At 42.3% G+C, this 25,452-nt stretch overlaps 1 protein-coding gene across 7 annotated transcripts in view; it reads left to right on the top strand.

Annotated features, from left to right (window-relative positions):
* The first annotated feature begins 271 nt into the window (after positions 1-271).
* PPFIBP2 (PPFIA binding protein 2) overlaps positions 272-25,452 on the top strand; it is a 112,049-nt gene continuing 86,868 nt past the window's right edge. For 5 of the 7 annotated variants that reach the window (XM_053203530.1, XM_053203529.1, XM_015084673.3 and 2 more), the window contains exons 1-2: positions 272-428; positions 18,246-18,448. In XM_053203530.1, coding sequence (XP_053059505.1) covers positions 365-428; positions 18,246-18,448 — 267 coding nt within the window. In that variant the 5' untranslated portion in view covers positions 272-364. The remainder of the gene's footprint in view (positions 429-18,245; positions 18,449-25,452) is intronic. The other 2 variants (XM_053203534.1, XM_053203532.1) reach the window with 2 other exon arrangements.

The following is a 25,452-nucleotide window of genomic DNA, read 5'->3' as shown; positions in this document are numbered from 1 at the left end:
GACTCCCGCTTGCTGCAGGGCACGTCCTCACTGAGTCCCTTTCTCCAACTCGTAGGGGAGATTCCCCCGTGCTGGCTGCAGCTTCTGGAACCTGGGACTATAATGGCGGCTCTTAATCTCAGATGTGAATGGGATAGTGTGCTAAAGCCGCGGGAGACAGATCACTCGCGCCAGGAGGGAGAGGCTCTAGAGACGGCAGAACCGGGGGGTGGCCGGCTCGGATTCTTGCTAGAGCGGCCCACGTGATGTTGAAAGAGGAGGGTTTGCGGTCTTGCCTGCGTAATGTGGGCCTCTCTGCAACTTTTCCTTTGTCCTGTGCTTGAACTTTCAGTAAGACAAGAAGAAGACTGAGGGGAGAGGAGCCATGGCTTCGGATGCCAGTCACGTGCTAGAAGCTGCCCTGGAGCAAATGGACGGGATCATTGCAGGTATGGTCAGGGGGTCAGGGGGTCCCAACAACTGATGGCTCGTCCTCTACACCTCAAAGACTGTTTTCTCTCATTCCACCTTTCTTTCTGGCACAGCGAGAAGCCCCTCAATCGATTTATTTTATTTTATTGTGCATGCCGTCTCTTTTTTTGAGTTCAGACTTGTGGAACACCTTGATCCCTGGCGTGAGGTTAGGTCTCTGCCGAGGCAGTGTGGGTGTGCCATACGTTAGCACACTTTGGCTCCTGGATGAGAGGCAGTTTGGGTGCATTAAGATTGTTTTTACTGTAAATTTGTCTGAGGTTTTACTGTAAATTTGTCAGAGTACAGCATGACCTATCACAGGTGAGCTGAGACAAAACTCAAAGTCTGGAGACTTGGTGCCTCATGCGGGTGTCCGCTCCCTTCCCCAGCTGGTCTCCAGTGTGCTTGGGAATCAGGGGGCAGTTTGGTATGGATTCACCTCCTCACCTAAAGAATGTTCTTTATGCCATATTGTTTTTTACCTGTTTGGCCACTGTTTGACTTCAGGTCCACATTAGCCATTTAAGAATAGTCCCCAGAAAAGATCCGGTGAAACTGATTAATTGGAAAGGAGCACCAGTGGGCTGTTGGGGCTGATTAACTCTTTGATGGTGGGGGGGGGGGTGGGGGGAACCCAAGCCCGTACTGATTACAATAAACCTCTCATTGAAAATCTTTCTGGAAGGCTCCAAGGTCCTCTTTCTGCCCTGACCAGATGACAAGTCAGGGGCCTTATTTGCTGACTGGCCATGCTTCTTTGGGACTTTGCTCCTCTCTGTGCAGAGCTGCGGCTGGAGGAGTTCGGGGACGAGGGCTTGGGCTGAGTGTGGCTAAAGCCTAGGATGTGCATGGGCACTGGACACCGCCCCTTGCCAGGCAATTGCTTTTCCTTCCACCTTGCGAGGACAGTCTGATTCACCGAGGGTTGTGGGTGTTGGCACCTGGCTGGGAGAGGCTGTGTGTTGAAGCTTCTTCATGTTCTTGGTGGCACTGTAACATGTCCTAGCTGTCATCTGTCAGGCTGCTCATTTCTCAGTGAACATAAGAGCTCTTGAGAGGCCTGATAATGTTCTGCTTCTCCAAGGCTCTACAGATTGGGATGTCCTGTTCTAGGTTAGGGCCTCCAAATCCCCCTTGAAAGGAAACAGTCAAGAGTACGGATTTCCTAGCAGTCCTTGTAGAGTCTCATCTGGAAGCCATCAGGGGCTCATGTGCAGTGGGATCAGAGCCACAGGGTCACGCCCTCCGACCTCAAAGCTCTTGGATGGCTGTGAAAGCTGAATGGACACCTTGTAAAGGAGACAGCTGGTGTGGGGCCAGTCCTGCTTCCTGCCTCCTAATTTCTCCACATTGGCATTCCTAAAATGATGAAGCCTCTAGCAAAATACCCTGTCTCTGAGAGAGCAGCATGTGACCCTCAGGGCTTTGCCTTAACCCAGGATCTGCTGGTGAGGATCTGGGATGGACAAAGAGGAAGGGCCCTGGGACTGGGTGGTACAGACCCAGGAGGCCCATCCCCCTGCATTTCCAGCACAAACTGCTCCCTCCTTCCCTTTCCTTCATCATCCACACTGGCTGCTTCCTTCTAGAAGGGCTCCTTGGGCAGCTGTGCCTGGAACAGTCTACATTCTAAGGCATTCTTTGCAGATTGGTCAGGAGAAACACCTGCAGACAGAATGCTTGGATCAAATCCTGCCTCTACAACAACCTATTTACCTGACTGTGCCTCAGTTTCCTCACATCTAAAATGGGAATAATCATAGTACCCTCCTTAGAAGGTTGCTATGCTTACATGCATAAGGTGCTGAGAACAGTGCCTGGCACGTAGTAAGCCCTATAAAATGTTAACTTTTGAGAAATTAATGAGGGATTAAAAAAAAATCTTTATTACGTTACGTCTTTAGAGACATGTTAGAGTTCTTATTTATTCAGGGCCTTGTTTCACCCATTTGTGTTTTGTGTTTTTCATTGCATAAGGCTTGTGTGGGCCTTGCTAGACTCACCTGGGATTTGCAAGATTAATGCATGGTCTTCTGAGTGGTCTCTGTGCTGTTGCCCCTGTTGGTGGCACTGTAACATGTCCTAGCTGTTATCTGTCAGGCTCCTGGCCCTTTTTACCCTCTGTCTCCCACAGAGCAGCAGAGCCATCCTTGAAACTCACTTCAAACCACAGCATTCGTCTCTCCAAAGCTCGTCAATGGCTTCCCATCTCAGGATAAAATCTGAAGTCCTCAGTACACCCAGCCCTTCCATACACGATCTGGCCTTTGACTGCATGTATGGCCACACCTCCTACCACTTTCCTCCTGGCCTATCTCTCTTTAGCCCACACACTGGCTGTCTCAGGACCTTTGTGCGTGCTGCCCCCTTAGCTGGAATGCCATCCTCCAGATACCCTCAGATATGATCGCTGCTGAAATGTCACCACATCACAGAGGTCCCCCCCGACCCTCTCTAATTAGCATCTTTTCCTCCCACCACTCTGTCCTCGTATCCTGTTTATATTTCTTTATAGCACTTTTCACCACCTGACCTGTTACATTCACATTTGTCTCCCCGTGTCTCGTCAGCCTCCCACACCAGATTGTAAGTTTCGTGGGGACAGAGGCTCTGCTGCTCCATCCCTGGTGCCTCCATTGGTCCGCAGCACATATTAGGTGTTTAATAAGTATTTGTCACATACACGTTTTATTTACTTTTGTGAATAGGCTCTCCTTTTCAGGGCGCAGTTATTAGTGTATATATATATATATATCCTTTTACCTGACTGTGTACTGAACTTCATTTATTCTTTTCTTGGTACCTTTCACTGATTATTCTGGAATAACAAAGAGCTAATTTTTTTTTTTTTTTGAAGATTCAGTGATTGGCATGTTCTGTGAACCATCTCTCAAGTAATAATTGGCTCACACAGACATTTGACAGGAGCTATTTGGCAGATAATTGAACATTGAAGTAATTAGTGCATGTCTGGAGGGTATATATTCTACGCCATTTGTGATGAAAAGAATGATAATTATTGAATACCTTTGTGCAGGATACTCTTCCGCAAGATTATTAATACCCTCCTCATGTTCAGGGTGGTTGGCCCAAACTGGACCTAAGAGCTTAAGAGTTTTTGTGGTTGTGGGGCACCTGGGTGCCTCATTCAGTTAAGCGTCAGACTTCAGCTCAGGTCATGATCTCTCGGCTCGTGACTTCGAGCCCCTCATCAGGCTCTGTGCTGACAGCTCAGAGCCTGGAGCCTGCTTTGGATTCTGTGTCTCCCTCTCTCTCTGCTCCTCCCTGGCTTGCACTCTGTCTCTCTCTCTCTCTCAAAAGTAAATAAACGTTTTTAAAAAATTTTTTTAAAAAGAGATTTTATGCTTGTTAGTGTGGAGTAGGGGGTTAGACCGTTGAAGTTTGAATTCCAGCTCAGTCACTTAGGACTGGCCGTGGGATCTTTAGGCAGATTGTTTAATCCCTCTGAGCTCAGTTTCCTCATATATAAAATAGTGATAATTGTACCTATCTCATATTATTGGGAGGATTAAATTAATGGAGGTAAGGCACTTAGTGCTCAGTTGGTATAAGTTAGTTTGTTTTGTTGAGGTTAGCACTGACATTATGATTTTTACCACGTAGGGTCGCAGTGCTGGATTTCCAGTCTAGGGCCATCTGAGTTTCTTCTGGGCTGCTTTCATGCCTGCACTGGTTTTATGATGCTGTGCAGTGGAGTTCTGGGGGCTCTGTGAAGCCATCTGAGAGAAAAGTTACCTGGGAATGGGGTCCGGTTCCGTGCTTGCTCCTGGTCCCCTAGCCAGAGTGACTTTGCTCTCTTCTCTCTCAGACGCATGAGACTTCCAAGTGAGGGTTCCTCTGCTGAAAGGGTGGCAGCTAAGAGAAAGTTTGAAAACCATGGTATCACATCATGACGCCACAAATCCTGCAGAAATGACATTTCTCTGTGAACATTTAAATCGTCCTTTCTGTATTTCTATTCACCTGTTAATTTGAAGTCGAATGGCATCAAGGGATGCCAACACTACCAAAACACAATTGCTTTCGCATCCATTGAGGTGCTCAAATGAGCGCCCAAGCACTGTGTTCTCTCACTTTCTGAAAACACAATTACCACTTTATTTCAATGGAAGAAACTTTTGTAGGCTTCCTGCACACCCCATATCGGAAGCATTCATGCAAAAACAACATGGATTCCTCCTAAAAGGACAGTTCCTTCAACAATGATGATTCTTAGGCACACTATATGACAAGAGATTTCCCTTTATTAATTACTCTGTAGTATGCTAGGCTCAGGTTCACTTTCCAAAACTCCTTCCTAGAAGAGTACACTTAGGGCATGTGATCTCAGTATTTATGTAAGTAGGTCTTTAATGGGGAAAAAAGGCTATTCTCCTTCCTCCAAATCGATGTAAACAATGCAAACACTACAGGAGGTTATCATTCCTGTAAACAACCAGGCCAGAAATACCCTGAGAGGACATCCTGATGCACAAGTGTCAAATTTACTTGTCTCCGAGCCGGCCGCGGTGTGGTGACCCTTATCTCAGGGCACTTGGTGGCTCTGGAGGTGTGAGGAAAAGAAATTCCTTGCCAGCATAAACAGGACCATTAAATGAAACTCCTTATATGGTTGAATTTTTGAAACCCGAATGGGTGTTTCCTGGGTATGACTATGCTTGATTGGAGCCCTAAAATTCTGTGCCAGAAAGTTGGAAGGAGGTGACTGAAAGACCCCACAACCCTTGTTAAAAATGATGCTTCTAGTACAAAAGACCACTGTTGTAGCTTCCGGTACAATGTTAACCTTTGCTCTTGCTCCTGATTAATCCCTGTGATTCGGCCAACAAATAATACTATAATTGAATTACACTGTTGGCCATTGAAATTGAACCACATATTGCTTAAGTACATTGCTCTGCATGACCCAGGGCAACTGCCACATATGCTCATTTTGCATCTGGCTTAATTTGTGGGCTGACAGGTTCAGTGGCTGCTCTGGGAGGCCATTTCTGCAGTAGTACAGAGAAGTCCATGGTCAGAACACAGATGGCCACTTATTCCTCTTCACCGTAGCAGGGGGTCGTTCATGCAGTCATCTGCAAGCTGTACCCATCGATGAGGAAGAGTTAAAAGGGGCCCGTTTTGTGACAGTTTTAAAAAGAGGTTGCTCTGGGCCTTGCTGTGAACTCTGATTAGAGTCTGGTGTTTCTTTCTTTCTTTCTTTTGTTCTTTCTTTCTTTCTTTCTTTCTTTTTTTTGAGATTTAGATTTGGGGTAGAGTAAGTTCTGGTCAAGACTCAGAATATTCACTTTGACTGATGAATGGCTGTGACATTGAAGGCTGCTGATCAGTCCATGCTCTGCACATGCTCAGTTAACTGGTCTGGTCCAGGTCCTCTCTGAGGTAGGTTGGCATATAGCAGTCATGAGTAAGGGGGTGGGAGAACCTAACCTTGCCTGCTTCCCACTCAGGATTCAGGTGGAGAGCACTGTGCTCTGATTCTGACCTGGAGACGGTCAGAGTGGAAGTTTGGAGGTGACCAGGGGCCTGAGCTATCAAGACTATCTATCCTTTATATAAAGAGGTTGCAATGGCCCATGGTGGCAAGCACTGTTCAACAGCCATCGTTTTGATTTTTCCCCTTGCTACAGAGCACTCCTCCCCTCCTTCAGGGCTGCACAGCCTCATTTTCTGTTCTCCGAAAGAGTCTGAGTAAAACTGGAATTCTCACTTGTTCCTTAAATACCTGCTCTAGTTGTAGGTATCGGAACTGACATACAAAACCATGTGGCCTGGTATTTTCTCCTTGAAAGATTTCCTGTTTTTAATGGTTAGAAACAGGTTTTAACTTCTTAGTTGAGTTTTGGCAAGTTGCATTTTTCTAAAAATTTGTGCATTTTACTAAGATCTTTAATTTTGCTAGCATAAGCATGGCTATCATATTTTTAAAGATCTGCTATACCTGTTGTGTTCCTAATAGTGCTTAATTATGCCCTCTATTTTTTGATCAGTCTTACCAGGGTTATCTTTATTATTTTCAAAGAACTGACTTTGCTGATGACTTTCCATCGTATGTGTGTGGCATGTTTATTATTTATTCTGTAAATACATAAATATGTATATGTATTAGTCCAGGTTGTCCAGAGAAACAAAATCAATAGTGTGTGTGTGTGTGTGTGTGTGTGTGTGCACGTGCGTGCATGTCTGTGTGTATGTGTGCCTGTCCATGTGTGTTTAGAGAGATCTCTGAGAGAAAGGTTGCTTGACTATTGATTTTAAGGAATTGACTCACGTGATTATGAGAGCTAGCAAGTTCAGTCTCTCCAGGATAGGGCAGCAGGCCGGAGACCCCGGGAAGAGCCAGTGTTGCAGTTCCAGTCTGCAGGCCAGCTGCTGGCAGAATTCCTTCTTCTTCCAGGGAGATCTGTCCTCTTCCGTTATGACCTTTCACCAATTTGATGTTATGGAGAGCAATCTGCATTAGATACAACCTACTAGGTTCAATGTTAATCTTGTCTAAAAAATACCTTCACAAACATCTAGACTAAGGTTTGGCCAAATACCGGGGTACTCTGGCCTAGCCAAGTTGACACATGAAATTAACCACCACAGTATATGTGAATAAATATGCATTCTGTATCTATACTTAATATATATTCATATTTAACTTACTTGAATGGTTTTTGTCATTTTCTTCTCTGCTTACCTAAATGTATCTATTCTCTTTTAGAAACCAAATTAAGGGGAATCTGGGTGGCTTAGTTGGTTAAGCGTCCAACTTTGGCTCAGGTCATGATCTGGTGGTTCTTGTGTTTGAGCCCTGCATCGGGCTCTGTGCTGACAGCTCAGAGCCTGGAACCTGCTTCAGATTCTGTGTCTCCCTCTCTCTCTGCCCCTCCCCTGCTCTCTCTCTCTGTCTCTCTCTCTCTCTCTCTCAAAAATAAATAAAACATTAAAAAAAATTTTAACGGAATTAAAAAACCAATCAATAATAATATGTTTTCAATTGACTGCTAACTTCCACATGTTGTGGTTAAGTGGTCTCTAACACTTACTCTTTGGAATTTATTGATACTTGCTTTGTGGCCTTGATTAGAGCACTGTCAGCTTTCATTAATGTCCCATGTGTGCTGGAAAGGTGTGTACATTCTCCCAATTGTCAGGTGCAATGTTCTGTATTTGTTCATTACATCCACTTCGTTTAAATCTTTGCTATCATTACAGATTGTTTTGGTCTGCTTGATCTCATCAGTTTCTTAGAAATACATATTAAAATTCTACTAGATGGTGGATTTTGTCTCCCTGTAATTCTGAGTATTTTGCCTTATATTTTGAAGCTGTGTTTTGTATTATATGAATACACTTTTAGAGTTCTACCTTCCCGGTGAACACTTTTATCAGCATAGAGTAACACTTTTCATCTCTAGCAATGTTTTTTGTCTTGAAGAGTATTTTTTCTCGTGTTAATCTGTCCATTCCAACTTTGTTTTGGTTTTTCTTGGTATTATATTGGTATTGATCTTCTTCCATCCTTTTTCAGTATGAAGCTTTCAGTGTGCTTTTGTTTTAGATGTATCTTTTGCCAATGGGATATAGGTACCCTTTTACTTTTTAACCAGTTTAACAATACCTGTCTTTCAACCATCGGGTGTCGTCTGTATACATTTATTTTGATGATTAATTCATCTGACCATTTTTCAACAATCTTATTGTCTGATTTCTACTTGTCTCACACTTTCTGGGCTTCACTCACCCCCTCTTTTTTTTTTTTTTAAACATCAAAATGTTTAAAACAAATGTTTTTTTTAAACATACAAAATTATTTGTATGTGTTCTTATTCCAGATTCAAACATACAAAAAACAAATGTTTTTTTTAAACATACAAAATTATTTGTATGTGTTCTTATTCCAGATTCCAGGCCCAGTTTCCTTCTGTAGGGTAGGCTTCTCTACTTTACTGAAGGTGTTGCCCTTTTGTATCCTGGCTTCGTGCAGAGGTCTCCCATCTGACCTCTCCCTTGGATCAGGCCTAAACTTGGTCTCCTGTCCCCCTCAAGTGGTCTGTGGCCCAGGTGTTAGACTGTCAGGGAACCGGCAGTGGCATACTGGATGAACACCAGTTCAAATGCTCTCTTCCCCTTGAGGTTCTGAGCTCTGAAGATTTCCTTCAGTTTAGCTGCTTAAAAAGGTGTGTGCACATGGGGTTTTGAATTTTGGGGTGTCCTTCGAGGGTTTTCTCTGTACAATTAGTCTGCCACTGATGGCCCCTTGGCTGCTGTAATGCTGTCCTTTTTGGCTCACCATCCCCTTCCTCCATCTTCAGAGTGAGTGGTGACAGGTCGAGTCCTCAGGTCGTGTCCCTCTGACCCAGTCATCTGTGTCCCTCTTCTTATTTAACTGGAAACCTGTATCTCCCCCTCCCTTTCACCCATTTTTCCCAGTCTCCAAACCCCCTTACCTGTAGCAACCATCAGTTCTCTATATTTGTAGGTCTGAATCTACTTTTTGTTTATTCATTTGTGTGGTTTATTTTTAGATTTCACATGTGAGTGAAATCATATGGTATTATTAGTCTTTCTCAGTCTGACTTATTTCATTTAGGATAATGCCCTCTAGGTCCATCCATGTTGTTGCAAATGGCATGATCTCACCCCTTTTTATGGCTGTGTAATATTCCTTTATACATGTCACATTTTCCTTATCCATTCATCTATCCATGGACACATAGGTTGCTTCTGTATTTTGGTTATTGTGAATAATGCTGTAATAAACACAGGGGTACGTGTACCTTTTTGAATTAGTGTTTTTGTTTCTTTGGGTAAATACCCAGTAGTGGAATTCCTGAATCATATGGTAATTCTATTTTTAATTTTTTGAGGAAACTCCATACTGTTTTCCACAATGGCTGCAGCAGTTTACATTCCCACCAACAGTATACGAGGGTTCCTTTTTCTCCACATCTTCGCCAATACTTATTATTTTTTGTCTTTTTTATTTTAGTCATTCTAATAAGTATGTGGTCAGTTTGGGGGAAAAATATTTCATATGTGCTTGAACATGGTGTGCCATCTCTCATTGTTTGGGACAGAGTTCTTTGTCCTTTGTTGTTCTGTTGTATCACTTCATTTTTTATTTCCTGTTTAGCTCTGCTTGATCTCTCATTTCCTAGGTTAGATGGTTACAACATGCTCTCTTTTTTACACACCATGGGATTTGGTTTTTAAAATTTGTGTTTGAGATTCGTGCGTCCAAGTTCCTCAGTGAGAAGGCCTGGAATCCCCTACATCGTGCTCAGGACTGCTGAGCTGTATAGTTCCGGGGGTGCCATCTACACTCTGGACTACAGGTTGTCCTGGCAAGTTCTCTGTATTATATAAGCTGGGAGCAGTCCCTTCCAACACTCAAACAAAATAGAGCAGAATTTTTCACTTCTTGAAGGTTTGATAGAACTTACTTGTAAAAACATTCGGCCTGAAATGTTCTTTGGAAAAGAAATTTAAATTATGATTCAAATGCTTCAAATTATAGTTTAAATTATTTATTTTACAGGACTATTCAGATGATTTTTTGTTTTTATCATTTTATCCAGTTAATGTGTGTGTGTGTGTGTGTGTGTGTGTTAAATTTGTTTTTGGTTTTGTCTTGCTGGCCTTTGTTGTTGTTTTTAATCTCTGCTAGAAAGTTAAATGTCTATTACTATTCTTTTAAGGCTCATACTTATATATGTAACATGCCTCCTTACCATGAAGGCTAAAGATAAATATCTTTAAAGAAGAGCAATGCTTCATCATTAATACATGACTCTTAGAACGCTTTGATTTCTATCAGTGCCCCATTGTCCACATTATTTTTGTGCAGAGTTCTAATGTCATCTTAATCCATATCGTCCAAATTATTATGTTTTTTAGTTGGCAGTGTTTATTTTGTTTAACAAATAATTTTAACACAGTTGGTTCTTTCATCCCACACCTTTTTGCTTGCCATAGTTTCTTTCTTCATGAAGTAGATCCTTTAAAATTAATTCAGTAATAAATTGCATGAGTCATCATCTGAAAAATGTACTCTTTTTATTCTCTTTTAAAAGTTTATTTATTTTGAGAAAGAGAGAGAAAGAGCAGGCGCGTGTGTGCACTAGCAGGGGAGGGGCAGAGAGAGAGGGAGAGAATCTCAAGCAGGCTCTGTGCTGTCAGCGCAGAGCCCATCCTTATTTTATTCTTAATCTTGAGTGACAGGTTTTCTAGAAGTTGTAGATGAGGGGCGCCTGGGTGGCTCAGTCAGTTAAGTGTCTGACTTTGGTTAAATGTCTGACTTCAGTTCAGATCATGATCTCCCGGGTTTTGAGTTTGAGCCCTGTGTTGGGCTCTGTGCTGACAGCTTGGAGCTTGGAGCCTGCTTCGGATTCTGTGTCTCCCTCTCTATCTGCCCCTCCCCTGCTCACACTCTGTCTGTCTCTCTCTCTCAAAAATAAATAAGCATTAAAAAAAAGAAGTTGTGGATGATATTTTATGGTCATTGATCATATATATAATGGAATATTACTCAGCCATAGAAAGAATGAAATCTTGCCATTTGCAACAACATGGATGTATCTAAGGAGTATAATGCTAAGTGAAATAAGTCATTCAGAGAAGTATGTTAACTATACTGAAATTACAATTTTTCTAAATTGTAAATATATACATGTGAATATATACATGTGTGTGTGTGTACACACACACACATGTATATACATATATATGTGTATATATCTCACATCTTCTTTATCCTTTCATCTTATTGAGGGATACTTGGGCTGATTCCTTAATTTGGCTATTGCAAATAATATTGCAAAAAACATAGGACTGCATATGTCTTTTTGAATTAGTGTTTTCATAGTCTTTGGGTAAATACCCAGTAGTGGAATTAATGAACCATATGGTAATTCTATTTTTAATTTTTTGAAATGCCTCCATACTGTTTTTCCATAGTGGCTATACCAGTTTGCAATCCTATCAACATTGCATGAGAGTTCCTTTTTCTTCACATCCTCACCAACACCTTTTGGTTCTTATGTTTTTCATTTTAGCCATTCTGACCAGTGTGAGGTGGTATCTCAGTGTGGTTTTGATTTACATTTCCCTAATGATGAGCAATGTTCAGCATCTTTTCATGTGTCTGTTGGCCATCTGGATGTCTTTGAAGGTCTGTTCACGTCTTCTGCCCATTCTTTAATTGGATTATTTGGGGATCTTTTGGTGTTAAGTTGTGTGCAAACATCTTCTCCCATTCAAAAGATTGTCTTTTAGTTCTGTTGATTGTTTCCTTTGCTGCGCAGAAGCTATTTATTTGTTTGTTTGTTTATTTAAGAGAGCAAGTGGGGGAGGGGTAGAGAGAGTGGGGTGAAAGAGAATCCCAAGTAGGCTTCACGCCGACAGCGCAGAGCCTGATGTGGGGCTCAAACTCAAGAACTTCGAGACCATGACCTGAGCCGAAACCAAGTTTTGGATACTTAACCAACTGAGCTGCCCAGGCGCCCCAGAGGCTTTTTATTTTGATGAAGTCCCAATAGTTTATTTTTGCTTTTGTTTCCTTGCATCTGGAGACATATCTAGAAAACTGTGTCTATGGCTTATGTCAAAGAGGTTACTGCCAGTGTTCTCCTCTAGGAATTTTATGGTTTCAGGTCTCACATTTAGGTCCTTAATCCAGTTTTGAGTTTATTTTTGTGGTATAAGAAAGGGGTCCAGTTTCATTGTTTTGCATGTAGCTGTCCAATTTTCTCAGCACCATTTGTTAAAGAGACTATCTTTTTCCCATTGTATATTCTTGTCTCCTTTGTCATAGACTAATTGGCCATATCATCATGGGTTTATTTCTGGGCTCTCCATTCTGTTCTATTGATCAATGTGTCTATTTTAGTGCCGGTACCATACTGTTTTGAGTATTGCAGCTTTGTAGTATAACTTGAAATCTGGGATTGTAATACCTCCAGTTTTGTTCTTTTTCAAGATCACTTTGGCTATTTGGGGTCTTTTGTGGTTCCACACAAATCTAGGGATTATTCTAACTTTGTGAAAAATGCTATTGGTATTTTGATAGGGATTGCATTAAATCTGTAGATTGCTTTGGGTAGTATGGATATTTTAACAATACTTGTTCTTCCAGTCAATGAGCATGGAATATCTTTCCATTTGTTTGTGGTTTCCTCAATTTTTTTCATCAGTGTTCTATAGTTTTCAGAATACAGGTCTTTCACCTCCTTGGTTGAGTTTATTCCTAAGTATTTTATTTTTGGTGCAATTGTAAATAGGATTCTTTTCTTAATTTCTTTCTGCTGCTTCATTTTTTGTATGTAGAAATGCAACAGATTTCTGTATATTGATTTTGTATCCTACAACCTTATTGAATTTACTTATCAGTTCTAGTAGTTTTTGGTGGAGTTTTTCAGGTATTTTATATATAGTTTCATGCCACCTGCAAATAAGATAGTTTTACTTCTTAGTTACCAATTTGGATTCCTTTGTTTCTTTTTGTTGTCTGATCACTATTGCTAGGACTTCCAGTAGTATGTTGAATAAAAGTGGTGAGAGGGGACATTCCTGTCTTGCTGCTGATCTTCAGGGGAAAGCTCTCAGTTTTTCACTATTAGGTATGATATTAGCTGTCGGTTTTTCATATATGGCCTTTATTATGTTGAGATCTATTCTCTTTAAAACTACTTTGTTGAAGGTTTTTATCATGAAGGAATGTTGTACTTTGGAAAATGCTTTTTATGAGATGATCATGTGGTTTTTATCCTTTCTCTTATTGATGCCATGCATCATGTTACTTAATTCGTGAACATTGAACCACCTTTGTATCCTAGGAATAAATCCCCCTTGGTCGTGGTGAATGATTTTTTTAATGTATTGTTGGATTCAGTTTGCTAATATTTTATTGAGGATTTTTGCATTTGTGTTCATCAGAAATATTGGCCTGTAGTTCTCGTTTTTTGTAGTGTCTATCTTGTTTTGGTATCAGAGTAATGCTGGTCTCATAGAATGAATTTGGAAGTTTTCCTTCCTCTTCTGTTTTTTGAAATAGCTTAAGAATAGGTATTAATTCTTCTGTAAGTGTTTGGTAGAATTTACTTGTGAAGCTGTCTGGTCCTGGATTTTTCTTTGTTGGGAATTTTGTTGTTGTTGGGAGTTTCTTTGACTGTTGATTCAATTTCATTGCTGGTAATCAATCTGTTCAAATTTTCTATTTATTCCTGATTCAGTTTTTGGTGGTATGTCCTTAAGAATTTATCCATTTCTTCTAGATTGTCCAGTTTGTTGGCATATAATTTTTCATACTATGCTCTTATAATCCATTATATTTCTTTTGTGTTTTGTGTTGGTTGTTGGTTGTTATTTTTCCTCTTTCGTTTATGATTTTGTTTGTTTGAGCCCTGTATCTATTTTTTTCTTTATCTTTTTCTTTTTTTTTTTTTTTTTTTTTGCTCAGTCTGGCTAAAGGTTTATTAGTATTGTTGATTTTTTTCAAAGAACCAGCTTCTGGTTTCATTGATCTATTCTATTGTTTTTTTAGTCTCTATTTTGTTTATTTCTCCTTTAATCTTATTATTTCCTTCCTTCTACTGGCTTTGGGTTTTGTTCTTTTTCTAACTCCTCTAGGTGAAGGTTAGGTTGTTTATTTGGGATTTTTCTTCTGTCTTGATGTGTCCTGTATTGCTATAAACTTCCTTGTTAGAACAGCTTTTACTACATCCCAAAGATTTTGGACCACTGTATTTTCATTTTAATTTGTCTCTGTGTCTTATTTTATTTTCTCTTGATTTCCTGGTTGACCCATTAATTGTTTAGTAGCATGTTATTTAACTTCCATGTATTTGTGTTCTTCTCAGACTTTTTCTTGTGGCTCATTTCTAGTTTCATAGTGTTATGGTTGGAAAAGATGCACTGTGTGACTTTAGTGTTTTTGAATTTGTTGAGACTTGTCTTTTGGCCTAATACGTGACCTATTCTGGAGAATATTCCATGTACACTTAAAAAGAATGTGCATTCTGCTGTTTTAAGATGGGATGTTCTGAATATATCTGCTAGCTCCATCTGGTCCAAAATGTCATTCAAAGCCACTGTTTTCTTGTTGATTTTCTGCTTGGATGATTTATCCATTGATGTAAGTGAGATGTTAAAGTTCCCTACTATTATTGTATTGTTATCAATTAGTCCTTTTATGTTTTTTTACTAGATGCTTTATGTATTTTGGTGCTCCCATGTTAAGCGCATCAATATTTATAGCTGTTATATCTTGTTGGATTATTCCCTTTATGATTATATAGTGTCCTTTTTCTCTTGTTACACTCTTTGTTTTAGTCTATTTTCTCCAATATAAGTATTGCTACTAAGACTTTCTTTTCACCTCCATTTGCATGATAAATGCTTTTTGTATCCCTTCATTTTCAATCTGCATGTGTCTTTATGTCTGAAATGAGTCTCTTATAGGCAGCATATAGATAGGTCTTGTTTTGTTTTGTTTTTTATCCATTCTGTCACCTTATGTCATTTGTTTGGAGCGGTTAGCCCATTTACATTCAAAATAATTATTGATCGGTATGTACTTATTGCCATTTTGTTACTTGTTTTATGGATGTTTTTATATTTCTTCTGTGTTCCTTTCTTGCTCTTTTCTTTCAAGGTTTGCTGGCTTTTTTTACTGATATACTTGAATTGCTTTCTCTATTTTTTAGCATACCTGTTACCAGTTTTTGTTTTGTGGTTAACATTTTACACATATAACAGTCTACATTAAGTTGATGGCTGCTTACATTTGAACCCATTAAAAGATCATTTTTAAAAATTTGATCTTTCACATATGTATTTCTGAACTGTGTGACATACATACTTTGTATAAGTGAAGTAGGACTGATTGTTACTGCAGCCGAACAGGCTAAAAGATCAGTAGCTTGAAACAGCAAAGTTTGTTTCTTGTTGATACTTTAAGTCCCCTCCAGATCTGCTGAGGGCTCTGGTCCATGTCATCATCCTTCTTGGACATGGGCTGATTCACTCTCTACCATTACCAGAGGCCAGAGCAGGTGGAAGAGATACGGGGAATTATGTACTGGTCCTTAAAAACTTTCATGTTTATTGGCCAAGGGAAGTCATGTGGCCATAAGTAAACAAGGGGCAGACATGTAATCCTGCTGTGAGCCCAAGTACAGGAGAACCAAAACATCTATAAATAACCCTAATTATTACCACATACCTTCTTACTTGCTTTTGGAAGTGATCATTAAAAGGCTTTCAATAAAATCCTATGCTTGCATTTTACATGGTCTTATTTCCTCTAATAATTACTAAATCTGTATTAAGCTTTAGTTTTGCCCCCTTAAATGAAAAATTACCAAGTGACCTCCCTAAACATCAAAATTTAGTATTCATTGTGGTGATTTGTGTAGGTTTCAGGTTTCTTAGATGGTTTCAACTTAGGCTTCACATTAAAATCACCTAAGGAGCTTTTTATTATTCCAAATCACATCTTAGACCAATTAGAACTTCTGGAGGTAGGACCCAGGCATCTATAGTTTGTAAAACTCACTATGCATATAAAATTGAAAACCTTTGTGCTAATCTATCTTCCCCAAAGAGTGCTTTGTTGTTCAAAATAAAGTAAGTGCCCCCAAATAGAAGCTTTATTAGGGTTTGAGCATAAGGTGAATTGCTCTTTTCTGAGAAGTAATGTGGGGAATAACACCTTGTCTCTTTTCTATGTTGTGTTATATGTTATGTTATTGTCTCTTTTATATTGCTCTGTTACCCTCAAGTATGAAGGCATATATTTTCTTCTTTGTTGTAGCTTGTAGTTCTATTCTGATTTGTTTCCCCCTGTGGTTGTGATTTTTCCATAGGAGCTAATTATCTGAAGGGAATGTGTGGAGTATGGAATTGAGTCTTCTAGACAATTGTTGCCTTTGTTAATGCTAAGCCTTAGGAGTTTCACCATTCTGGGCCATTTTGTGAGCCTGTATGTTGATATAAATTGCAAAAAAAAAAAAAAAATACAGGGATTTAAGTCTTTTATGTATACACATACCACATCCAAAAATAGTCACAGATACACACACCCACACACACACCCCTTGAATGGTAGGGAAGAATCCCAAGGCTTTAGGGCAGAGAGGGGGCCCAGAGAAAGGAAGAGACTTGTCCAAGACCACAGAGTGACCTAAAGTTAATGAAAATCTTGGTCTCTTCACCTACCCATGGCCTGACTGGCCTGACTCATCCTCTGTTTATAAAGGTATCTGTGTTGGAGCATGTCTGGGATGGTCAGGGATTACTCAGTGAATTGGAGACTGGGGGATCTTCCTCTGCTCGGTCCATTTTCTTCCCTGAGGTTGGCTGTGGCCCTTCATAGTCAACTCTCCATCAGATTTGTAGGGCCTAGAAACTGCTGATCATACACTAGAGTGTGGGTAATCCGCAGTTTCCCAGCTCCCCAGAGCCATGAACTTGTTTGTGGATTGTGACCCACAATTCCCTCTATCCTGTGCTTTCAGAAAGCAAACCAGCAATCAAATAGTAATTGTTTCCTTCTGTGTGGATTTTTCCTTGCAAAAACTGCCGTGGCAACTAGGAAGCTGGCTCTTAGCGGGGTGGAGGGACCTAGATTTAGACGTCAGGCCTGCCCGTAACTGTGGATGTGGTGGCCCTATTGCCCATATTTTCCAGCAGAGCCCTGCATTCCAAGTATTTTATCCTGTTGGCCTTACAAACAATCCAAATGTCCTAGAAATTCCACTATCGACACCACATTTTCTAAAGTGTTTTTTATTGCTGAAAAAAGCACAGAAATCCTTTGTCAGACTGTGTCACCCCAGTCTTTGGTTTGAAAAATAGACCACTGTGTTTATGCAAAGAAGACTTTTTGTCTGTTTGTTTGTTTAAATGGTGAGGTTTACAAAGGCAAAAACAGCCCCTGTTTAGGACACTTGAAATTAGAAAGAGCTGACCCAGTCTGAGCTCTCTTCCTCTTAGCTGTTCCTCCAAGCATGCGCGCATGTAGTCAGATGCCCCTTCGACATCTGCAGGGCAAGGGCCGTGATGGCAGGAAGTCGGCCAACTGTGACAGGGACCCTGCCGTCAGAGTTTCATGGTCCATAATAGGGAGGATGAGATGTGGATTCACCGTAACTAGTGTAGCTTTAAAGTGTGAGCACGTTAGGGGATGTTGAGGTCCCCCAAGTGGGAAAATCCAGAAAGATTCCGATTCACTAAACCTCATCAGAGCTGAGACTGGCAGTCTACGGCATTGTATTGCACAGAGCGTGTCACTGGGCCAGGCTAGAGTCAGGAATCACTCTGGGAGGAGTGGAGAGGAGAGGAGAGGAGAGGAATACATATACAGGGAGGAGAGGAATTTTTGGTGCCATCTGTGCAGACAGCCCTACCACATTAACTTAAACTGATGGATCTAAAAGCTGACGAATAGCAGCTCATTGTTTTAGCCAGTGTGTTTCAGGTCACTGGGAAGGGCCGGCTGTGTTCTCCCAGTTGTCTAGGGGTGTGAGCTTCTGTACATCATTCTCCTTGGGCAAGTTGTTCACCTCAGTCCGGTCTCTTCCTGCCCTGCCGTGCCCAGGATCAAAGATGGTTACTGCCGAGTTTACTTTGAGAATGATTCTGCTGAGGCAGAAGTGATTTTCTAGTGATCTTCTTATCCAATCTTCTTTCCCCTATCTCTTCTCTCTTTGCTCTTTACCAGTTCCTTGCCCATGGCATCCACCCTTCTTACCAAAGTTCCTGACTGTCTTTCGTTCCAGGCACTAAAACAGGTGCAGATATCGGTGACAGTAGCTGCGAGCCTGCACTGGCCTCTCCGGCCTCCCACACGAACCCTTTCCCAGTGCTCCATCTCGTTGAGGACTTGAGACTGGCACTGGAGATGCTGGAGCATCCTCAGGAGAGAGCAGCCCTCCTGAGCCAGATCCCGGGCCCCACAGCTGCCTACATAAAGGAGAGCTTGGTGAGTGGGCCCCTGGCCTGTTTGGGAAACCACTGGGACACATAACCACACAACCACGAGGCCTACAGCATGCCACACTGCCTGGGACTATTGCCTCATCTGTGCACTTTGCAGCCTCTTCCTGCTTCCCATCCAGCTTTGGCCAGCCCCCACTGGGTGGTCCTTTCCAGCAGGAAAGGCCCAGGCAAGCAGCTTAAGCAAGGAGAGCCCAGGCAAGCAGCTTAAGCCACACAGTCAGGCTGCCTGTGTGCTCCCGTCATGCTCCCTGAGAAGGGGGAAATCTGGGGTCGAAGGAGAGCAAGCATGAGCGTTTTTCCAGGCAGGATTACATGTACAACATGCCGAGTTATAATCCCCAGCTGGGGTCTCTATACTTGGTTGTGCCCCCCACTCCTTGTTTCTTGCAATAGAACCTTGTCACCTCACCCACTCCTTCACTGCTGCCCTTGCTCTTCAGACCTCTTTCCCCTGGTGCATTCTGTCCCGAGTGGGATGCAGGTTTCCTAACTCCCCTTCTGCTCTCTCTGGATCAAGGCTGTACACCTGCTAGTCTCTGAGGGAAGGAGACGAGTAACCAAAGCTGTAAATATATGACTTTGGTTACCTATCGCCTTCCCCATGGAGACCAGCTGATCTACCTTAAGAGCTGATGATATTTGGGAATGGGTAAGGTGAGGAGCTTGCCTGCTGAAGAGGTGTGGAAACTGCAACCATTCTGGGGCAGAAAGGAGGAAATGGAAGCTTGAGGGAGCATGTGATTGCCTAAGCTGAAGCTGAAGCCAAAATGCAGTCTTCTAAAGCTGGAGTCCTGCAGACTGATCCAAAATGGGAAAATATGCACAGAAGGGGGAAGGCAGGAATGGGACCACTTTACTGGGAGCGGGAGGTTGATGTTGGAAACGCAGGAGGTTGAGACATCCTTGTCCAGAGGCTAAGTCACTTGCCATTAGACAGGTTGCATCCCAGATGTCCTAGCTGACATTTTTTCTTCTTTTTTTTTGAGGGGAGGAAAAAGTTCGTTTTACATAACTGAATGGAAAATAATTCATGAAATAGTAAATAAAGTTTAATACAGTCTCGTGCGCCCTGAAGGAAGCAGTGCCCGATTTGGAGGGGTGGTTGCTATGTCCAGATAGTCTCCTATTTGGAACTTCTGTGACTGCAGTGTCATGGAGTCATCAGTCCCCTTCCTCCCGGACATGGTGCTGCCAGTCTGCTTTCCTTGATAGCCAGGCTATTTTAGGATCTGTAAAAACAATTGCAAAACTGAAGGGTGTACCCTCCTTTCTAGCTTCTGGGTAGACCTCTACTAAATTAGTCGGTTCTTTCAAAGTTGCATCCATACAAGTGTAGATGTGCAGTTCGCTGGACGGTATGTTTCTGCGGGGGAATTCGTCTCTTTGGTGGTGGCCGCCGTTATTGGTGGTGAAAACACACAGTGGCGGTGGGCGCATTGTCGATACAGTCTCATATGCGTGCCTTCCTCTGAACACTGAAGAATTCGTTATATTCATATGTGTTACTTAAGATTTTCGTTACGTAGGCTGCCTGCCTGGTGTCCTGTATCATACCTACGCCAGTGTGGTAGGAAGAGTAGTGGCCTCCCAAAGACATCTTTGTGCTAATTGCCAGAACCGGTGCATATTACCTTCCATGACAAAGGAGAAGGTAGCAGATGGAATTAATGTGGTTAATCAGCAGTTTAACAGTTTAACAAAGAGCAAGCAGTGTGGATTGTACAGGTGGGCCCAATGTAGTCACTGGCGTCCTTATAAGTGGAAGGAGGCAGCAGAAGAGTCTGTGTGGGAGCAGTGTGAGCCGACCTTTCTAGGTGGGAGCAGCGTCAAGAGCCAAGGGACGCAGGTAGGGGCTGGGGGCTGGCAAGGTGGCCTCTCCCCTAGGGCCCCCAGCACGGAAAGCATTCCCACCAGCACCTTGCTTTAGCCCAGTGAGCCCCACTTGGGACTTCCGACCTCAAGAAATGTAAGGCAGTATGTTTGTCTTGGTAGAAGCCACAAAGTTTGTAGTAATTTGTTTAGGCAGCAGTAGAAACTACAGCCACATGCTGCCTGGAAGAGGGTGAGAAAGGCTGTGCGATGGCTTGTGGGTGGGCCTGTTACCATCTAGCTTTGCAGATTGCCTCGTGTTGTCCCCAAAGGAAGATAGTCCTTGGTGGGCTCTCAGACTTGTGCCACTACCGGACAGAAGGCCACACCTACTCCTCCGCTCACCCTTTCCAGCCCGTGGTCAGTCAGGAGTTGCAGGGGGCTTCAGGAGTTTGGTTCCTCTCTCCTGTCCCAGGGCAGAAGGGTCTCTGCCTCCCTTAAGTTCCACCAGGAATTCTGGATGTTTCTGAACTTCTGGCCCTAGAAGTTGTGCCTGGCTTCTCTCCAATCCCCTCTGTCCGTCTTTTGCCTACTTTTCCCCGGGTTTGGTCCCCCATCTCTCCCTCTGTTCCCACTAGCCTGACTGACTCTAGCTGCCATGTTTAAGGGGAACTTTATGACGCCTCAAGAGAGTTACTGGTCCTTAGCCCCTCCATCTGAAACCCTTGGGCCCAGATGCATTTTAGAAGTCAGGACTTATTAAACTTTAGAAGGGTAAGACGGTGTATATCTGCTGTATAATCTATTCTATCTCTAGCAGATATGGAGCAGGAACACATTAACATTTCTTCAGTGAAACTCCTGAATGTCCACATGAAGTGGGATAAAGACAGACTGTAAATATTTTGCTAGTTCAGTTCCAGTTAGACTGCCAAATAATGGCACCAACATTATCTTTTTAAAAACAAACCTTTTGGTTTTCAGAGCTGTTGGGGTTTCAGAATTGTAGGTAAGGGATGATGAGCTTCTACGTGGAATGTTTCAGCGTTGAAAGCAAAACTTAAAACCAAATGTTGGTTGTCAGATATCACTACCACAATTCTCCTAAAGTCCCTGTTGACTCTTTCTGTCCCTGGGCTGTCCTGTCACCATGTGCCTGGGGCCCCTTGGAAACTCCCAAACAGCCTTCTCCACGGTTTCCTGAACGCTTGCTTGCATCAGGCTGCGGGGTAGTTTAGCATCTTGTTTTAAATGCCCCTTCTCAGCTTGCCCAGGACCTTACAATCACATAACCAAGAGATTCATTGGAGTGTCTTCCCCAGGAAAGTCCAGTCTTCCCAGAGTACAGAAAATAGCTCTGGGTTCTTTTCTTCACTGTATAGTTTACAATGATTATGTTCTTTGTATGGATGTGCCTGAATTTATGTGGCCATTTCTCTAATATTAACATTTAGGTTATTTTTAATCTTTCACTAATATATAGCTCTGCTGCAGAGAATGTCCAGGAACATTTTTTACCTCTAGATATTTCCTTAAGATAGAGTCCTAAAGGTGGAACTAAAGTAAACAGACATAATACAAGATATTCCATTAAACTTGAATTGTAGATAAGCAATGGATAATTCTTAATAAGTATGTCCTATGCAGTTTGCTAAATCTGGCAACTCTAATCCAAGGGTATTAATATCTTTAAGCCTTTGACACATTTTTTTCCAAACCACTTTTCAGGAAGATTTTGTTCATTTATATTTTCACTGGCAGGCCTTGAGGTACATCCTGATCAACAACAACCACTAAGATTTAAAAACCAACTGAACTAATTTCTTAGGAAAAAGTGTCTTTTTACCACTTTGCATTTCTTTGCTTAGTGGAAGGCTAAACATTTTATATTTATTAGTATTCTTTTGTATGGTATCCAAAATTTTGATCTCCCACCCCATCTGGAAAAATTCATTTTCCATTTATGCATATTTATATACACAGTATTTTCCTAATATATGTAAATTATAAAACATAGCCCCATATAAAGATTTTTAAAGGACAGGTTGAAAAATAGTTCTAATATTTTCTTGCCACACACCCCGGAGTTCACCTTGGATCTCCCTACCCTCCCCTCATCTATTCATATTCTATGTTCTTCTCCCCTCTCCCCTTGAGGATTTTAGTGCTTTTCTTATATATTAACCTTTTTAAGAGCGGTCACTTTGTGGCATTTTCCTTACTTTTTTTTAAATGCTGTATGTGGTGCTTTTTGAGACAAAACTTTAAAAGGGTTGTAATTATCAATCTTTCCTGTTTGGGTTTCTTGTTTTTCTTTTATCCCTGGAAAGGCCTTTTTTAACCTTCGATCAAATAATACTCACCTGCATCCTCCTCCAGTAAGTTCCTGGTTTGATTTGTGTCTTAGAGTTCACTTGAATTCACCTGCAATATTTCTGAATGTGTGGTGTGAAATAGGATTCTAACTTCGATAACTTACTAGAAAGGATTCTTAAATATTTCTGATCTAAAGACCGTCGACATGTTTATCAGTTTTTCAAGATGTGATGCTGAAAACCACTTATATTAAGATCTATAGATCTGTTTTGGGGTTATTGTGGTTGGGGGAATGCCTGCCTTTGAAGAGAGCTTTCCTGAAAGTTGTTGTGTTCAGAGTCTTCTACAGTAATTATGGCCCATCAGCAGCTTATGAACGGTGTACTTTCAGGGCAGGTCAGAAGTTCATATAAACATTCCAGGATACCAGCACAGGATGTTAAGTTTTGATTCTGGGCAGAGACCGCCTGTCTGTATATTAGATGTTGCAGACCTAAAGTCCTTTTATAATCTGGGGACACACACATTTTATAGTAGGTCTTCCCTGTATGGAAATAGAGTCCAAAGTAGTGAACAAACCCACTGGTACATTTTGGATTGGTTCTAGATGGGTACCATTAACTTTGCCATTTAAACTGTGGTCTGTGGACCAGCAACCTTGCCACCCTCTCTGATCGTTTGCTTGCTGCTTTGTGTTTTTATAAAAGGGCAAAAGCCCCGCACCTATACCCATCAAACTATCTCTCAGTGATTCCTAGTCACGTTACAGTTTGAGAAACACTGCCATAAACCACAGAGACTTAAATTATTTAAAAGTATGTGTGGCTTAGAATTGGAACTAATAAGGCAGCTTGAAGGGTCAGGCAGGCAGTGCTTATGCCTTGTCATCCGGGATATCTGTGTCCCTTCGTGTTTGTGCTATTCTCTTCTTTAGTCAACTGGCTTTGCCATATGCCTCCATTACTGCTTTGTCGTATGTTGTCCTGGCATAGTCCAGTTCTGCCTCGTGACCTCTCTGGCAGTTGGTGTTGCTTCTCCAGAGAAGTGGCATAAACAGTAAGGAGGTTTATATGTCACTAACAAGATAGGCAGAAGACGGGTGGTTCCAGGATCAAATCAGTGGTTCTGGGATGACCTCAAGGGCTCTGGCTCTTTCCATCTTTCTGCCCCAACATCCTTAGGGGGTTGGTTTTTCCTCAGGTCTATCACCTAACAGTTACAAGATGGCTAGTGCAGCTCCAGGCCACATGTCCAGAGGTAGGACGTGTCCTTTCCTTTTTTCCACTCCCCGCCCTCCCCACCCCCCGCCCCGCCAATTAGGAAGGAAAATCTTCTCTGAAGCCTTGCAGCAGACTTCCCATATAGTCCCAAAGTTTGGATCTGTTCACATGTGTAAGCCCTAGCTGCAAGGGAGGCTGGGAAATCAGTATTGGCACATTCATTCACCGTAGTGGTAGGTAGCCTTTGTCTGAAAGGAACTATACTAGGAAGGAGGGGGAATGAATGGCTCTTAGAAAGACAGCCCAGAGCAACTGCCACATGGCCTTTAGATTTGATTTTTATTCTTGTTGACAAATTCTTTTCATGTTTTCTCTCCTGCATTCATTACCCCCCTTCTTTCTTTCCCACTCTATCCTGCTGTGTGTGTGTGTGTGTGTGTGTGTGTGTGTGTGTGTGTGAACTCCATTTCCTGGAAGAGAGAATCTAATTGGTCTGCTCCTAATTTTTAAGTTTGTTTATTTTATTTTGAGAGAGTGAGAGTGTGAGCAGGGGAGGGGCAGGGAGAGAGAGAATCCCAAGCAGGCTCTGTGTTGTCAGCACAGAGCCCGATGCGGGGCTCAAACTCACCAACAGTGACATCATGATGTGAGCCAAAGTCTAGAGTTGGATGCTTAACTGACTGAGTCACCCAGGTGCCCTGGGCTGCTCCTAATTTTTGAGCTAAGTTCCCCAGGCCTACAAAGAGATGTTAAGTGCAAAAGAAATGGAAATTAAAGACCTTTCATTTACTCACGGCTGTGGATTAGCTGCCCTTGGGTCACACAAGGGCCAGTTAGCTGTGGTGAGAGGACCATGTGATTAAAAAAAAAAAAAAAATGTTCTCCTCTGTACTGTGGACCTTCAGACACCAATGTTGGCATCTGTGAATAAGGAAAACAGGCGCTGAAGAGGCAGAGGTGGATATGGGAGAATGGTCGGTGGTTAGAATAGAAGCAAATAACAGGAATCTGGGCCCTGCCTTTGTCTCAGGTGGAGAAGGTGCCCCTGGTCCTAGTGCATCATAGGCAGCTGTGTTTCTTTACAGGGGGGCTGGTCCTCCCCCTGCCGGTGCTGGCGGGCTGGACAGATAATGATTGGCAGCAGACTCTGCCTAGTGATAGTTATAAACAGGCCAGACTCCTAAAGAACAAGGAGAGCAGACCTGTCCAGGATTCAGTAGTGCTGGGTTATGAGTGAGTTTCCAGAGATTTAGGGTCTAAAACAGGGTCTTCCCTTCCTTGGCAGGCAGTAAATGAGGAAAAGTGGGCTCCAGGCCTAGAAGAGTATATGTGGGGCTCTCTAAGCTGGGACCCCCCTCTGGGGCTTCAATAAGGAAAGGAACAAAGGGCCCAGATTCCCTTGCCCTGGAAGCAGTATCTGTGTCTCAGTTCTGGGCCTATCACTAGAAAGTTGGTAGGGTACCTGGGAGCTTCTGGTAAGGCCCTCTTGTAGGGATAGTGTCCTGGGGTTCAGGGTGAACTGGGGCCTGACCGGCAGAGAAGCTTCTGTGGGGCTGTCCTGTGCTGTGGTACAGCAGAACGATATGACCTTAGGAGATGAAATGTCATCTCTCACATTGGGTAGATAGGGCCAACCTCAGGG

Source organism: Acinonyx jubatus, chromosome D1 (assembly GCF_027475565.1).
Source record: "Acinonyx jubatus isolate Ajub_Pintada_27869175 chromosome D1, VMU_Ajub_asm_v1.0, whole genome shotgun sequence".
Classification (NCBI taxonomy): Eukaryota; Metazoa; Chordata; class Mammalia; order Carnivora; family Felidae; genus Acinonyx; species Acinonyx jubatus.
Note: the sequence above shows the minus strand (reverse complement) of the source record. Positions and strands in the feature narration are given on the sequence as shown.